Source organism: Aotus nancymaae, unplaced genomic scaffold (genome assembly GCF_030222135.1).
Source record: "Aotus nancymaae isolate 86718 unplaced genomic scaffold, 86718_ANA_hifiasm-v0.15.2.pri h1tg000007l, whole genome shotgun sequence".
NCBI lineage: Eukaryota > Metazoa > Chordata > Mammalia > Primates > Aotidae > Aotus > Aotus nancymaae.
In genome coordinates this window covers 61,495,038-61,511,151 of record NW_026988418.1, presented here as the reverse complement: position 1 = coordinate 61,511,151, position 16,114 = coordinate 61,495,038, and the positions used below count along the sequence as shown (strand labels likewise).

The 16,114-nt window shown below is 36.8% G+C and overlaps 1 protein-coding gene across 1 annotated transcript in view; it reads right to left on the bottom strand.

Moving 5' to 3' along the window:
- Positions 1 to 1,790: 1,790 nt before the first annotated feature.
- Positions 1,791 to 16,114, bottom strand: part of RSBN1 (round spermatid basic protein 1) — a 55,665-nt gene continuing 41,341 nt past the window's right edge. Inside the window, exons 5-7 of the mRNA XM_012466616.2 lie at positions 8,741 to 8,908; positions 7,325 to 7,433; positions 1,791 to 6,390 (exon numbers count right to left, since the gene is read on the bottom strand). Coding sequence (XP_012322039.1) covers positions 5,917 to 6,390; positions 7,325 to 7,433; positions 8,741 to 8,908 — 751 coding nt within the window. The 3' untranslated portion in view covers positions 1,791 to 5,916. The remainder of the gene's footprint in view (positions 6,391 to 7,324; positions 7,434 to 8,740; positions 8,909 to 16,114) is intronic.

Here is a 16,114-nt window from a genome sequence, read left to right as displayed (position 1 = left end):
GCTTCCACTTAAGAAAGCCTAACAGGCGCGGTACTCAATGTTTTACAGACGTTGTTTCTTACCTATTGAGTGTGTACCAGGTGAAAGTTATCCTATTTCACCGATGAGGTAAATAGACTAAGCTAAAATAACTACCACAGGACTAAGTTGTACAAATTATTTCACCCAGGCTGGGCTCAACGCCTGCAATCCCAGCGCTTTGGGAGGCCTAGGCGGAAATGTCGCTTGAGCCCAGTTTGAGACCAGCCTGGGCAACAAGGCCAGACCCCGTCTCTTTGGGGGGAAAAAAAAAATTAGGGCTGGGCGCAGTGGCTCACGCCTGTAATCCCAGTACTTTGGGAGGCCAAGGTGGGCGGACCACGAGGTCAAGGAATTGAGACCATCCTGGCCAACACGGTAAAACCCCCGTCACTACTAAAAATACAAAAATTAGCCGGGCATGGTGATGCGCGCCTGTAGTCCCAACTACTCAGGAGGCAGAGGCAGGAGAATCGCTTGAACCCAGGAGGCGGAGGTTGCAGTGAGCCGAGATTGCGCCACTGCACTCCAGGCTGGGCGACAGACTCTGTCTCAAAAAAAAAAAAAAAAAAAAAAAAAAAAAAAACTTAGCCAAATTAGCCAAAGGTGGTGGCACGCACCTGTAGTCCCAACTACTTGGAAGACTGAGGGAGGATCGTCTGAGTCCACGAGTTCAAGGCTGTAGTGAGCTAAGATTGCGCCACAGCACTTCAGCCTAGGCAACAGATACCTTGCCTCAAATAAATAATTATTTCACCCTGACTTATTTTTATATTGCACACATTGGCAGTGGTTTCCTTCTGCTTTTGCTCCTTGTCAGCTTTTCTTTTCCTTAGTGCTAAACATGACAATTCTGTGGAGTTTCACCACAAATGGCCAACTTGAAAAAAAAAAGACAAAAACTTCGAATTTTGCACATGTAAATATTTAACCTCAATTACATTAATAGCAAAAGAACTTTACTTCATCGTTTGGCACATATTTATAGGGGAGTGTATGAAGGAACCGAATCAGGTAAGTAGTATTAGAGAATAGTGTTAAGTAGCAAACCATTTTTCAGGTGCCCTGTTGGAAACTGTTCAATGCTTCCTAAGGCAATCAGCGAACAAGGTGTGTGAATCCTTGCTCCCAACCAATAATCTGTGATCTTAAGCAATTTATTCAACCTAACAAGCCTGTTTTCTCACCTGTATTACGGAGATAGTTACTTTCTTAAGGATGTAGGGATTAAATGAGATACCTTCATATAAACTGCCTGGCCCGTGGAAGTTAAAAAATATTAAGTCCCTTTATTTTCCTTTCATAATCAGAACCAAAGGCTATCGGTGCGGTGCTTGGGACAGGTACTTCAATTAAAGAGAAATTCACATAAAAACTGATGAGGAAAGAAATCCATTTTGTTGTGTTGCATTAATACATCAATGGCATAAAAGTCTACAGACCATCTTCACTAGTACTCAATGCACGTTTAAGAAAATGCACATCACCAGAATAAAAAGTTAAGATTGTCCTCTTTTAAGTAGAAACAAGCCAATTTAAGCAATAAGAGGCATAACTATAACAAATGCCAGGTATTTTTCTTCTTCCTCCAAACTAATTGCATCTCAATATGGATGGAATTTTCCCCAGACATCTTTAGGAAAGAAAAGTCTAAGAATTTCTAAAATTTTTTAAGTGGTAGGGGATACAGAAAGTGAAGGGTTCGTCCTCTAAAAACAGGTTCCAGGTATTTAGAACTCACATATGCTATGCATTTTGAGATGAAACACCAGTAAAGGACAAATCAGACTTTGTTTATTAAAAAAATACTTTACAGGAAAAAAAAAACTATGCATTCCATTGTCCTATTTTACAAAGAAATAGCTTAACAATTTAACACACTTAGACAGCTACAAAAAAGCACTGAGTTAAAAGGATTATTCACACAAATTTAGATTTAAGACTATTCATTAAAAACCTTTTTAAAACACTCGTTAATGTCAATAAACAAACTAAGGCCACACAACGAAAATAGTCCGCCAGGCAAATATACATTTCATCTATATGCAAAGACCTCTTAGATAAATAAAAGCCACAGGAAAAAAAGTCTTAGCTGCCAATCAAAATGGAGTTTAGTCACAGAAAACACTATTACATGAAAATTTACAACATGTGATAGTAGTACATAAGTATTTCTTTAGAGAGAATTGAAAAGTGCTATATTTTAAGAGACAGTGGTCTCAACTACATGCACAAGTGGATCCTAAAAAATGTATGAAGAAAATGGAAGGCCATAATATTTATGGAGAGATACTTGCTTTTAAAGCAACAAACTTTCAAGACAAGAATAGGTCCCTTACGTGCTAAAGATAAACATTTGTACTGTGCATTTCCTCTACTTGCACGGCCAATAAATACAGCTACAACCTGTTTGAAAAACAACTTAGCACAGAGGTGAACCTCTGGCATGTGCTAGCTAGTGAAAGTTTCTTTTTTAAAAACCTGTAGCAATGATAAAACAGATTAGAAAGATACAAAATTATCCTAAAGGCATAAATGCAAATAAATTTTTTATGGCAAATACAGATGAAAATATAATGGGCTAATATTAATGATTAAGAATATATTCACTAAGGGTTTTTATGGATTTGAGAGTCTTGTTCCTATATTAGCTTTCATTCTAGACAATAATATTTATATAGGGAAAGGCAATAAGCAAGTTTTTTCCAGTCATTAAGTGTGACTTTTATGCCTAGTTAAGACTGATGCAAGACATCTTTTCCCAAAGTTTAGTAAAGAACTTTAATAAGCTCCTTTTTCCCCTACAAGAGCTTGTAATATTAGTCAACTGGTATTTCAACTGTCTCTTAAGGGGAAAGGGCACTTTTCAAAAGTCTTTCACTAAAAAATAATAAAAGTAGCAGTTAAACAAATTCTAAGTACTGAATAAGCAAATTAAAAGTACAATTAAACCTAGGAATTAATTTTAAAGAGTTAAAACTTTGGAGGAGGGAACATAATATGTAGGTTTTTATTATTGCTTTATGAATTTGGGTTACCACTTTGAATCAACATCCTACTCCTAGCATATCTTGGTATAGAGGATTACTTCTGGGGCAAGGGGAAGACTTTTATCCTTTTTAATGGATACCATAAAATTATTCTACTTAGGAATATTCATTTATTGGGTCCTTTCCATAAGCACATTTTAAAAACATCCCTCTGCTCCACAAAATATTAAAACTTATAGCCACATTGTGCAAGTAATCTCAAGAGCTGGCACAACGGATAACATACCAAAAAGGAAGATCAGCTTAAATTTCAGCTACAGCTTTACTGCCATCACTACTTTAACAAATCAGAAGACGCCAGATTGCTCCATGCCTCACTCCACCAAACCAAGTAATTTAATGATTTAGAAAAATTGCAATCATTTGTATCACTAAACTAGGATACAGGTTTGAAAGCAGTAAAAAACGCAAAAGTTCTGCTTTTATATTCATCAGTCTTTAAAGCATGCTATTAAAATCTAATACTCACATAGGACATTCAGTTTTCAGATACGTTACTAGCTAAATGTTTCTCTCCATTCTATTGCAATTCTAACATACAATGACTTTATTAGTACATGATTTTAAACATTTTTATTGTACTCTTTTAATGTGTTTATATTGGAGGTGAGGGTAGAATGTTTTATAAAAGGAAAATGGGGATTTGCTTTTGATTGTAGGTCTTTGCAGATCCGCTGGTTCCTGAGTGATAATACACAGTGCTGGCTGTCAGGAGACAGTCTCCATGTTTATTAGCAATAACCAGCTTGGATGACAGATGGCATCTGCTGGATGGCAAGTAGGAGATGGGGAAATCGGATCTTGGAAGACAAGAAAAAATTTTTTTAAAAAATTTTGCTTTAACAACCTTGCTCTTCACGATTATTTTTAAAAGCAAATGTTGCCTGAGAAGAATTTTACTTTGCACAGCCTGCTAAAGCTCTTCTGGACAGAAAAATAAAAACAAGAAATAACCCAAACCCACACACTTTGTGATTAACCCCCTCCCTAACAAAATAACAAAAAACACCCTCAAAGGCAGGTCCCATAAAAACTAGTCTTGATAAACTGGAATTTACCCTAGAATTTATACCCAAAATTTAAAAACACCCCTGCAATAATCACATTACCTTTCATACCATTCTAATTACCTTATTTACAAAGATAACTAAAGCCAACATCACTTCCAATTCATAAATGGTTTACATTGAAATGTATCCCTATTTGTCTTCATCCTTTGTAACAGAGAATACATACATATACATATATATAAGGAATAATACAGATTCTAACTAATCACTGCAGTATTTGCTGATGGTTACTTTTCTATCGGTTTACACAGTGACCTCTATACTTTGCTAATATGCATTTAACTACACAACAATATTGCACAAAGTAATATTTATATAAGATTTAACCTATTTCAGAATATTTTAGAGAAAATTCATATTGATATTTCAAAAGATGCAGCTAAGTTTTCATGGTGACAGACATAATACAGCAGCATCTTGTTTGTTTGTTTTGCCTATGTTAATGTAAATATTTCAAATCTTACCATCCAGGAAAAAAAAAAATCTCCAAATTGCACTGTAACCAGGGAGATACAAGAATCTGGTCTTAGGTGTGGGGAGTACTCTTCCTTTAATAAACAAAAGGCCTATTGTATTATTAACTAAGAGAAAGTATAATGTGAATCATGTTAACATTCTAAAATAACAGAAAGTTAGGACCATACTGGCAATGTGAACTGTGCCTGTTTGAAAAGAAAATGTAAATACTCAGGCACTAATCATTAGGCTACCTGAAAACAGTAGGATGAAGTCTAGTGTTGTACTCTTTCTTAGAAAATAGCAACACAGAGTAATAGTAAATAAACCCAGGTATTCACCAGTTAAAATTGTGAATTAAGTGTCTCAGTAGTAGATATTTATCATGAAGAGGTTGATGCCAAGTGGCAAGAATAGTTTATCTTAAGATTGATGCCCAAAATATGGCAGCCTCATCAGAAAGACTATTATCATTCTCTAAGTCTGATATTTGTGATCACTTTAGGAAGCAAAACTATCCCCACAAAATGTGAGGATGCCAGGAAGCAGAACAACAGAGTATCATGTCAACATTATCTCTTTTACCCAAAATATCTTCCATAGTTAGCATATATTCTAGAAGAGATTAATGAGCCATGGATAATGAATGACCAAGGACTATTCATCTTTAGATTTTTTTTAATTGAAATATCCACTGGGCTTTAAATAACAGATACAAAAAAAAGACAGTTTGGATCAGAAAGTGCTGTGCTTTCTCTTTTGTTAAGAAATCAGAGAGCCACTGAATTTTCCTTAGAAACTACTTGTTGTTTGTGGTTAGAACTAAATAACTTACTTGCCCATGTACCAGTTGCAGGAATTCTTTCCTGAAACCTATGCCATGTTTACTGTAGAAACTGAACCTGTGCCATGAAGACATAGGTATGAAACCATAAATCTGATTTATCCATAAAAACAGCAAATATGGCAAAAGACAAGGCAAGATAAAATTAAGGGAAGTGAATAATTTACCAAATATGAATTTGTTATTCCAGAGAATTCTCATTTTGATTTGAAGAAGAGATTGAATTGTTACCTCACACCTTAAAACAGAAAGTAGCAGCAGACCCACTATTACATACTGTACTAACGGGATAAGATACAACTCTTAACTTTGCATAATCTGTGTAAAAAAGATATGCCTGACATTTGTGGAATGTCATTTCTCTTTATAGAATTATAGGCAAGATTTCTCCAATAAAACTTAACTTAAGCCAGTTATAAAACTATAACTTCACATCAAAATTTAAAAAAGTTAAAAAATGTGTTTGACTATGTACATATCACACAGAAGTGGTTGAATGTTCTTGCAGATTGTGTTGCTGGTCAGAGTCCAGTCTACTTTCCACTTTTAAAACTGGAATAGGCTGAGTCTTCTGATCTTGCTGTAGATTAAGCTCTGATGCAGGTGGGAAGGATGATGAAGTAGTTGTCAACAGCTGCATCTCTGTGCATGTTTCTTCAGATTCAGTTTTTATCCTCACACATTGGGAGTCAACTTCTAATTCTCGCTTTCTAGTTAAACCACAGTCCATGTTAGCATTGCTTTCTGTGTTTTGAGTGGCTTCTACAACAGGGTGGTACTGTTTAAGCCTTATATGCCAGGCTAGGCTGCACACTGCCGAAACTGTTTTAAACTGATGAATGACATTTCTAGGGATGAAGTAGATATCATTGTCGCAAAGCTGAATTCTAGCATAACGAATGCCTTCCCGCCTCATTTGGTTTAGTTTAGCTTCATCTACCCACTGTACGCACTGAAGAAAGAAAAAAGTTATGTGAGACCTTAAAGTATGTAATAATTTAGACAAAATAATCAGCAAAGGAAAACAGAAACAATATGTGTTATAAAAACAATCAAATTAAAATTAGGCAATACTAATAAATTTCTAAAAATTCCTGTAATGCTTGGGAAATTCTTTTCCTCCTATTTTACTACCTCTCTAGTAAGAAAGTACAGGTTAAAATCAGGATGGCCTAGGGAATCATTTAAAAAGTATTTCAGCCTGGGTGTGGTGGCTCACACCTGTAATCCCAGCACTTTGGGAGGCAGAGGTGGGCAGATCACGAGGTCAGGAGTTCGAGACCAGCCTGGTCAATGTGGCGAAACCCCCGTCTCTACTAAAAATACAAAAATCAGCCAAATGTGTTGATGCGCGCCTATAGTCCCACTACTCGGGAGGCTGAGGGAGGAGAATCACTTGAACCTAGGAGGCAGAGGTTGCAGTGAGCCAAGATTGTGCCACCGCACTCCAGCCTGGGCAACAGAGCCAGACTCCATCTCAAAAGAAACAAAAAGTATTTCAAAGTACAGCTAAGTATCAATATTATTTGCTACACATAAAGGCAACATGTTCTCTTTTCGTTTAGTGTATCTTTCAACCTTTTGCAATTGAGGGGACACAGTGCAATGGGGTTAACAAGTGAGATGGCGCATGGCCATAATGAGCAGCCTGGGCCCTCTAACCATCCCAGACCCACTTGGTATCCCAAAGATTGAAGGGATTTCAAGCATTCTGCTTAGGAAGCTCTGTTTAAATGATTTTCAGCACCACCCCCACCTCAGTCTTTAATAGTAATAAAATTAAATTCAATATCACACATATCAAACTGTAAGATAAAATTCAAAATAAAATGGGTATATTTATTTCCAGTATCTCACTCAAATGGTAATAAAAAATAAGTTATTACTTGGGAAACTGGAGGTTCATGAAGGTCTAACTGAAGTCTCTGTACAACATCAGTAAAATCCTCAGCATGAAAACAAATCACATCTTTGGTTATACGAGGTTGGTCACTCCTAAGATTAACAAAATTAAGTTTTAGAGACAAACATCTCACAATGAAAAGTGATGACAAATCTCAGTTCTTTTATTCTTGGAAATGCTTCTACTAGCAGAGAAATAGATGCACAACTTCTAAGGACTAGGTATACAATTTTTTTTTAATTTGAAGAAAACCCACAAAACTTAAAAAGCCATGAAAATCAGATTTGCTGTTGTAAAATTAAAACAAAAATGGCTAAAAAGAATAGTTTTATTGTAAACTAGCTGCATTTGTAGTCCTCTTACCACTTTGTATCTCTGTGTCCTGAGTTTTGTTAAAACTGGGCCTCAACGGAATGTAAAATGGTGTAGCCACTACGGAAAACGTCTGTCAGTTTCTCAAAACATTACAGATAGAACTACCATATGATCCAGCAACTTCACTCCTGGGTGTATACCCGAAAGAATTGAAAGCAGGGACATAAAGAGATATTTATACACCCCGGTTCACACCAGCATTATTCACAAAAGCCAAAAGGTGGAAGCAACCCAAGTGTCCACTGATAGATAAACTCATTAACAACATGTGGTATACACATACAATGAATTATTGAGCCTAAAAAAGGAAGGAGATTATGATATTTGCTACAACACGGGTGAACCTTGAGGACATTATGCTAAGAGAAAGAAGCCAGTCACAAAAAGACAAATGCTCTATGATTCCATCTATATGAGATATGTAAAGTAGTCAAATTCATAGAAACAGAAAGTAGAATGATGGTTACCAGAGCCTGGGGCTGAGAGTAAAAGAGGAATTGTTAGCTGGGCGTAGTGGCTCATGCCTGTAATACCAGCACTTTGGGAGGGTGAGACAGGTGGATCACCTGAGGTCGGGAGTTCGAGACCAGCCTGACCAACATAGAGAAACCCCATCTCTACTAAAAACAAAAAATTGGCTGGGCATGGTGGTACATGTCTGTAATCCCAGCTACTCGAGAGGCTGAGGCAAGAGATTTGCTTGAACCTAGGAGGTGGAGGTTGTGGTGAGCTGAGATTGCACCATTGCACTACAGCCTAGACAACAAGAGCAACACTCTGTCTCAAAAAAAAAAAAAAAGGAATTGTTGTTCAGTGAGTATAGAGTTACAGCCTTGTGAGATGAAAAATTTCTGGAGCTCTGTTTCATAACAATGTAATTATGCTTAACTCTACCAACTGGACATTTAAAAATGGTTAAGATGGCAAATTTTATGTATATTTTACCACAATTTGAAAGCTGGTCTTAGTCTACATTGTCTTATACGATATTAACCAAACTTGCAGTTGAGTCCCATTAACTTACCATTCACCAAACTGTACAGCTTTCAAAACTCCAACAGCAGCCGTACTCTGCCAGTCAAAACCCTGACCTACATGATCAGCATGAGCTCTAGTCCTATCTTCAAAGAGGACTTCGCGGGGTTCACTGGTCCGAGGTAGGTACTGGAGATTTTTAATTTCATTCATTGATCTAGAGTTGATTTGGTTGTTAAACAAAGGGTAAGCAAGGAAGAAAGAGACCAAAAAAAATAAAATAAAATAAAATAATTAGTAGCAGTAAGGCAAAAAAGTCTGGTAAAATACCAGATTTAAATAAGATGAAGACTGAGAAGAGTTCAAAGATTATGATCATTAGCATCTAACACACTATATTATAATGCTTAATGTAATTACCTTCCTCTCCCTGTGTGCCATAATAAAGCTGAAGCTATATCTAAGTATCAATATTCTTTGCCACATATAAGGGCAACATGTTCTCATAGATTAGACTCAAATATAGTGTTTCTGTCTGGCAACAGAAAATAAAAGTCGAAGTTTAAGGCTTCTTTACCCTCAAACATCTCATTTCAGAGTCTCAAAATATGATACTAGTGAAGCTACCCTCACACCGTTAACAAAAATTCTGGACAGAAATATAGCTATAATTAAGCATTAATCAGGCTGCACTTAGACCCACATTCTTATAAGTAAAGGTCAAGTAATGAAGTTTTGTGGGTTTTTTTCAAAATTTTTTTTAAAAATGTAACAAACCCACAAAACTTAAAAAGCCATCAAAATCAGATTTGCTGTTGTAAAATTAAAACAAAAATGGCTAAAAGAGTAGTTTTACTGTAAACTAGTTGCATTTGTACAAATTGTACAGCTTTCAAAACTGTACAATAGATACTGACCATTTGCATCCCCATTGTTCCTACAGACAGAATTTCTTGAAGTGGGAAAACGTTTTGGTAAAAATAGAAATATACTTTAAAAAAAAAAGATTTCTTTTTTTTTTTTTTGAGACAGAGTTTCGCTCTTGTTACCCAGGCTGGAGTCCAATGGCGCGATCTCGGCTCACCGCAACCTCCATCTCCTGGGTTCAAGCAATTCTCCTGCCTCAGCCTCCCGAGTAGCTGGGACTACAGGCGTGCGCCACCATGCCCAGCTAATTTTTGTATTTTTAGTAGAGACGGGGTTTCACCATGTTGACCAGGATGGTCTCGATCTCTTGACCTCGTGATCCACCCGTCTTGGCCTCCCAAAGTGCTGAGATTACAGGCGTCAGCCACCGCGCCCAGCCAAAAAAAGATTTCTAGCATTAGCATCAAAAGGCTTAATTAAGATAGAATCTCCGATGTTAAGAATGGCTTAAGCAGATCCTGAATTCCGGCAAAACAGCTGCTGCTAACCAATTTAAAGACCCCCACAGAAAAACCTAATCAGCATGAGAATAGTTTATTCATCTCTTTGTCCCATGACTTCACTTTGTACTCTCAGACCAATGAACATCTCCACATATCAGCCCATTCCAAAACCCTTAAAAACTCTACCCCCAAACTCCTCAGGTAGACAGATTTGAGATTTCCTCCCATCTCCTCCTTTAGTGGCCCTGCAATTAAACTTCTTTCTCTGCTGCAATCTGGTATTTTGGTGTACTAACTTGCCATGTGCATCAGGCAATGACCCTGTAATAGTGAGACTAGAGTTCTGATTCAAAATTGCAAACTAGGCAGCCATATGATCTCCTTCTACATTAAAATGAAAGTAAAAGTCTTCAAACTAATAATGGGGGAAGTGGGGATTAGATGGGAGAATGGATTAGAGTACAGATGAAACAATTAGTCATGAGTTGACAGCTGTTGATTGTATATTAAACACATAGCAGTTTATTATATTGTTTTCTGCTTTTTTATGTGCTCAAGAATTTCTAAATATAATAATCTAAAGACGACAGTGAATAAGAAGCAACAAAGGAAATGAATTAATGAATGAGCAGTATCAACAAAATTCTGCAAGATGGAAAATGATCATAGTACCTGAGACTAATAAAACTGAGCAGAGAAAGCCACAGGCATAGAATACACAAGAAGGGATCAGCAGCCAAAAAGGCAGCAGACCTGCCCAACAGACCTTGGAAAAGCCCGAGTCCAAAAAGAAGTCAGGCATAATAATGATGAACAGAAATGAAGTAAGGCTGAGAAAAGGGGAATTAAAGTGAAATTCTGCAACTAAAAAAGTCATCACTGCAGACAGAAATGTAGACAGGCATTTAGCCCCACATGAAGTAGACTATGGCTACCTACCCAGCATCCATTCTTCCCCTTGAATTCCCTGACAGAACCCTGATTTTCATTAGGCATCTGATCCTGCCCTGTATGTGACCTCATTCACAAGTTCCAGAGTTAGTTGCTGAGTCCCGGTAAATTATGGCAAGCTCAGTTCCCCTAATAGTACTGATTTAGGAATAGTCATCAACTGATTTTGTCTAATAGCATGAAAGGAAATCTGCTGAAGAGACTTCTGGGAAATTTCCTAACTCCTAGGAAAGAGGTACAAAAAAAGATATTCTCTTCTTCTATTAGATATAGCCAGATTCAGATGTGATATCTAGAACTTCCTTAGCCATCTAGCAACTATAAAGGGAGCTAGTCTAAGTGCAAAGCCTAGGCCAAGAGAATGTTAGAACAGAGAAAAGCAAAGAATCTGGTCCCTTGATAAAAGCATTGACACCCTGACCATATGGTGCCTAGAACCAACTTCTCTGGACTTCTTGATATATAAGATAGACATTTTATGAACAAGTGTGAATCAAAATTTTTGTTGCTTATAGCCAAACACATCCTGATAACCTTTCAGCCAGAAAAACTGCACATTCTCTAAACACATGAAAATTGACAGAAAAATAGAACATAATCCTCTGAAATCTGGACACATCATTTAATGTCCATTTCTATTCCTGTTCACTCTAAGTTGACAACTGACAATTGTCTACTCAGCAAAATATAATTAGAACTCTCAATAAACACAGTGCTTTATTCTAAACTATGAATGGGTCAACCAAGAATCACCAGCTATATAAAGATGACAGCAGCCTGACAGAGAAAAACCAAAATGAACAATGCTAAAATTTAAAAACACCAAAGAAATCCCAGCACTTTGGGAGGCCAAGGTGGGTAGATCACGAGGTCAGGACTTTGAGACCAGCCTGACCAATATGGTGAAACCCCATCTCTACTAAAAATACAAAAATTAGCCAGGCGTGGTGGCATGTGCCTGTAATCTCAGCTACTGGGGAAGCTGAGGCAGAAGAATCGCTTGAACACAGGAGGCGGAGGTTGCAGTGAGCCACGATCACGCCACTGCACTCCAGTGCTTAAGCAAGAGAAGGAAATAAATCTAGGAAGACAACAGCAAGACTGTCTCAAGAAAAAGAAAAAGAAAAAAAAAAAAAAACCAACAAAGAAAGGTTACAAGACAAAAGTCCAGTAAATGTCTCAGAATCAAAAGCAAAAATAGAAAATATGAGGACAATCAAACCAGTAGATCTATTATTCAACCAATAGTAGTTTCAGAAAGAAGAAAAATTAGTAAGAAATTACCAAAGCCATTAAGCAAGAAAAATATTCAGAAAGGAGACATAAATTGTTCAATTTAAGGTGATTATTAAACAACAAAAATATAATTAAAAAATAAGAATGAAAGACTCAAGACATATCATTGTGAAATTTCAGACTGCCGATGATAGAGGATGCCATAAGCTTCCAGATAAGGAAAAAAATAGGCTACCTACAAAAGAACAAAAATTACACTAGCATCAGGACTTCTCATAAATAATATTAGATGCCAGAAAACATTAGAGTACTGCTAAAAATACTAAGAAACAACACAACTTCTGGACTTCAGCTAAACTATTAATCATATTAATTAATAGAAAAAGAAATTTTCAGACATATAATGACTGAGAATACCTTCCTTTTCTTAGACTGTTACTTGAGAGTGTGTTTAAGCAAGAGAAGGAAATAAATCTAGGAAGACAACCACCATAGGTTAATGCGGAAAAGCATTAAATGGGAAGTCCTAGGTGGATAACTGAAATAAACCTTCTACAAGTAGACCACAGAGTTTCAAGAGATATCCATGTAAAAAAAACCAATGTGTTAGAGCAGACAGTATGAAAAAAAATTCTAGAAAGACATGAGGATATGATAAAAGTACAGAATGCTAGGTAACTACCAACACCAATGCCCTCAAAAAAAAAAGTTATGAAAGAAAGCCATAGTCAAGCATGAGAAAGTCAGTGTGGTTCTGGAAGAAAGTAATGTATCTTAACTCTAATCCTATAAGCAGTAAAGAAAATAGAAGCAATAAATAAAAAGATGGGAAGCAATAAAGAGAATAGAAGATACTTAGGATGGTCAAGAAAAGTTTATGTTCCTACCTCAAAAAAAAAAAAAAGGGGGGCAATCAGAAACTGCAGGAAAAAGAGAAGACTTTTTTTTTAAAACAAGTTACAATATCAAATATAAAACTTTTTAAAAATGTGACACGGGTTTAAGTACCTAGGTGAAATATAGGAAAGATGCTTTTGCATATTCTTCCTTTGAGTGATGACATAACATTGAAACCTTAGAATATGAATTAATAATTTACTAGCTGGGTCTGCAGCAAACATAGCTAGCCATAAAATTTTAGAATCTACTTACTGACAAGGCATGTAAGACCTAATTATAATTTTAAAATAGAATATGAATTAACCCCAGCAATGTGCTGGGACAGCTGACCAAAAGAAGAAATGAGGAGGAAGAGGAAAATAGGGGTGATCTAACTATTCAGAGAACAGGTAAGAGGAAGAAATACCTACTTTCATACCAAAAAATCAAAACCTATATAAAAACATCACATGGGCCAGGTGCAGTGGCTCACACCTGTAATCTCAGCACTTTGGGAGGCCGAGGCAGGCAGATCACGAAGTCAGGAGTTCGAGACCTGCATGGCCAACATGGTGAAACCCTGTCTCTACTAAAAATACAAAAATTAGACAGGCATGGTGGCAGGTGCCTATAATTCCAGCTACTTGGGAGGCTGAGGCAGGAGAATCGCTTGAACCAGGAAGGCAGAGGTTACAGTGAGCCAAGATGGCGCCACTGCACTCCACCCTGGGCGACAGAGCAAGGTTCTGTCTCAAACAAACAAATAAAAACATCACATGTACATCATACATATATACAACTATTATATATACAAGATTTTTAAAAAGTTTTAATTAAAAAAAAAAAACTCTGCCAAAGATTTTTTAAAAGCATTATAAACAAACGGGTTTTGCCTCTAGTAAAAATGTATTTTCGGCCAGGTGCAGTGGCTCATGTCTGTAATCCCCGCACTGTGGGAGGCCAAGGAGGGCGGATCACGAGGTCAGGAAATCGAGACCATCCTGGCTAACACAGTAAAACCCCGTCTCTACTAAAAATACAAAAATTAGCCAGGCGTGGTGGCATTCGCCTGTAGTCCCAGCTACTCAGGAGGCTGAGGCAGGAGAATCACTTGAACCCTGGAGGTGGAGGTTGCAGTGAGCGGATCATGCTACTGTATTCCAGCCTGGGCAAAAGCGTCAAACTCCATTTAAACAACAAAAAAAATGTATTTGCCTCTGAGAAGGAAAAGTGGGCAGGATTTTTCATTATAAGTCCTGCTGTATTATTTGATTTTTTTTAAAAACTCTGTATACATATTTCTTTAACTCTAGAATTCATAAATCCAAAGATCAGCTTCAGTGGCAGTATCCTTGGTAACTGGACAGCTTCTTACATTGATTCCACCATTTTCAACAACAAAAAGTTTTCACTAACACAAAAAGATGGACATTAGTATTTACGTTTTGATTCATTCAATTCTAATTCAAAATGCTTTTGAATGCCTCACTTAAGAATATTTAATCCCAACAGAAATAAAATTTGATGGCATCTCAGATGCATTATTAAATAAATGATGTTAGTACAGTTGCCTAACTACTTGAAAAAAATGTAAATCTCTTCTATACTGAAGCCAATTCTAGGTAGATTAAATACGAAAATACTGAAATCACGGAAGTACTAAGAGAAAATGTAGGTGAATATTTTATAACACTGAATAAGAGAAGGCTCTTCTAAGCCTACTACTCAAGGAGAAACCTCAAAATAAAAGATATATAGATCATATAAATAAAAACTTCTGTGAGTAAGGAAAAAAACACTGAAGCTGAAAGATAAAAAAATAGAAAAACTTGGAACAGAAGGGAAAAAAGTTTAATAGTTTTACAAAAGAAAAATACCAAAACAGAATACGTATAAAGGAAATTAAAAGGAAATCACCAAAGACAAAATAACAAACCCCTCAAAAAATAGCAAATTAAAATGAGACATTTTTGGGTTGGGCGCAGTGGCTCACGCCTGTAATCCCAGCACTTTGGGAGGCCGAGGTGAGCAGATCCTTTGAAGCCAGGTGTTTGAGACCAGCCTGGCCAACATGGCGAAATCCCCTCTCTACTAAAAACACAAAAAATTAGCCAACTGTGGTGGCGCACACCCGTAATCCCAACTACTCAGGAGGCTGAGGCATGAGAATCACTTGAGCCTGGGAGGTGAAGGTTGCAGTGAGTCAAGATTGCACCACTGCACTCCAGCCTGGGTGACAGAGCAAGACTCTGTCTAAAAAAAATTTTTTTAATAAAATAAAATGAGACATTCTTATCAGATCAATAAAGTTAAAAACATTAACTTTATCGATTTATCAGATCAATAAAGTTAAAAACATTAGTGGAGAGTGTGAGAAAAAGGGCACTATATTATTATATGAGTGGGAGTATAAATTGGTATATTCTGGAAGTCCCTTAGAAATGTGTATACTTTGAGCCTTTAGGAATTTCTACTAAGAAAATAAACACATATATGCACAAAGATACATAACTACCAAACATCCATCCATATACAATCAGTGGCAGGCTCTATATGTTTTACATCTGGATTGAGGATCAGGGGAGGTAGCTAATTTTAGCTGATTAGCTGATTTCTGTGGTATAAATACTCCTAACATGACTGATTTCCAGTTACTAATGTGACATCATGCAATGTGGAATTGTAAAGTGATGCTCATGGTGGTGCTTGTGAGTAGGTACAAACTGGCCTTAGTATACAAGTATCATGTTTTCAAAATAGTATCATGTTTATATTGAAAAACTGGGAAAAAATTACACTAATAAAGAGATGCTAAGAACTAAGGCGGGAGGATTACTTGAGCTCAGGAGTTGGAGACCAGCCTGGGCAACACAGTGAGACCCAAAATTAAAATCAAATTTAAAAAAATAGCCAGGCATGGTGGCAGGCACCTGTAGTCCCAGCTACTTGGGGGGCTGAGATGGGAGAATCACTTGAACCCAGGTGGT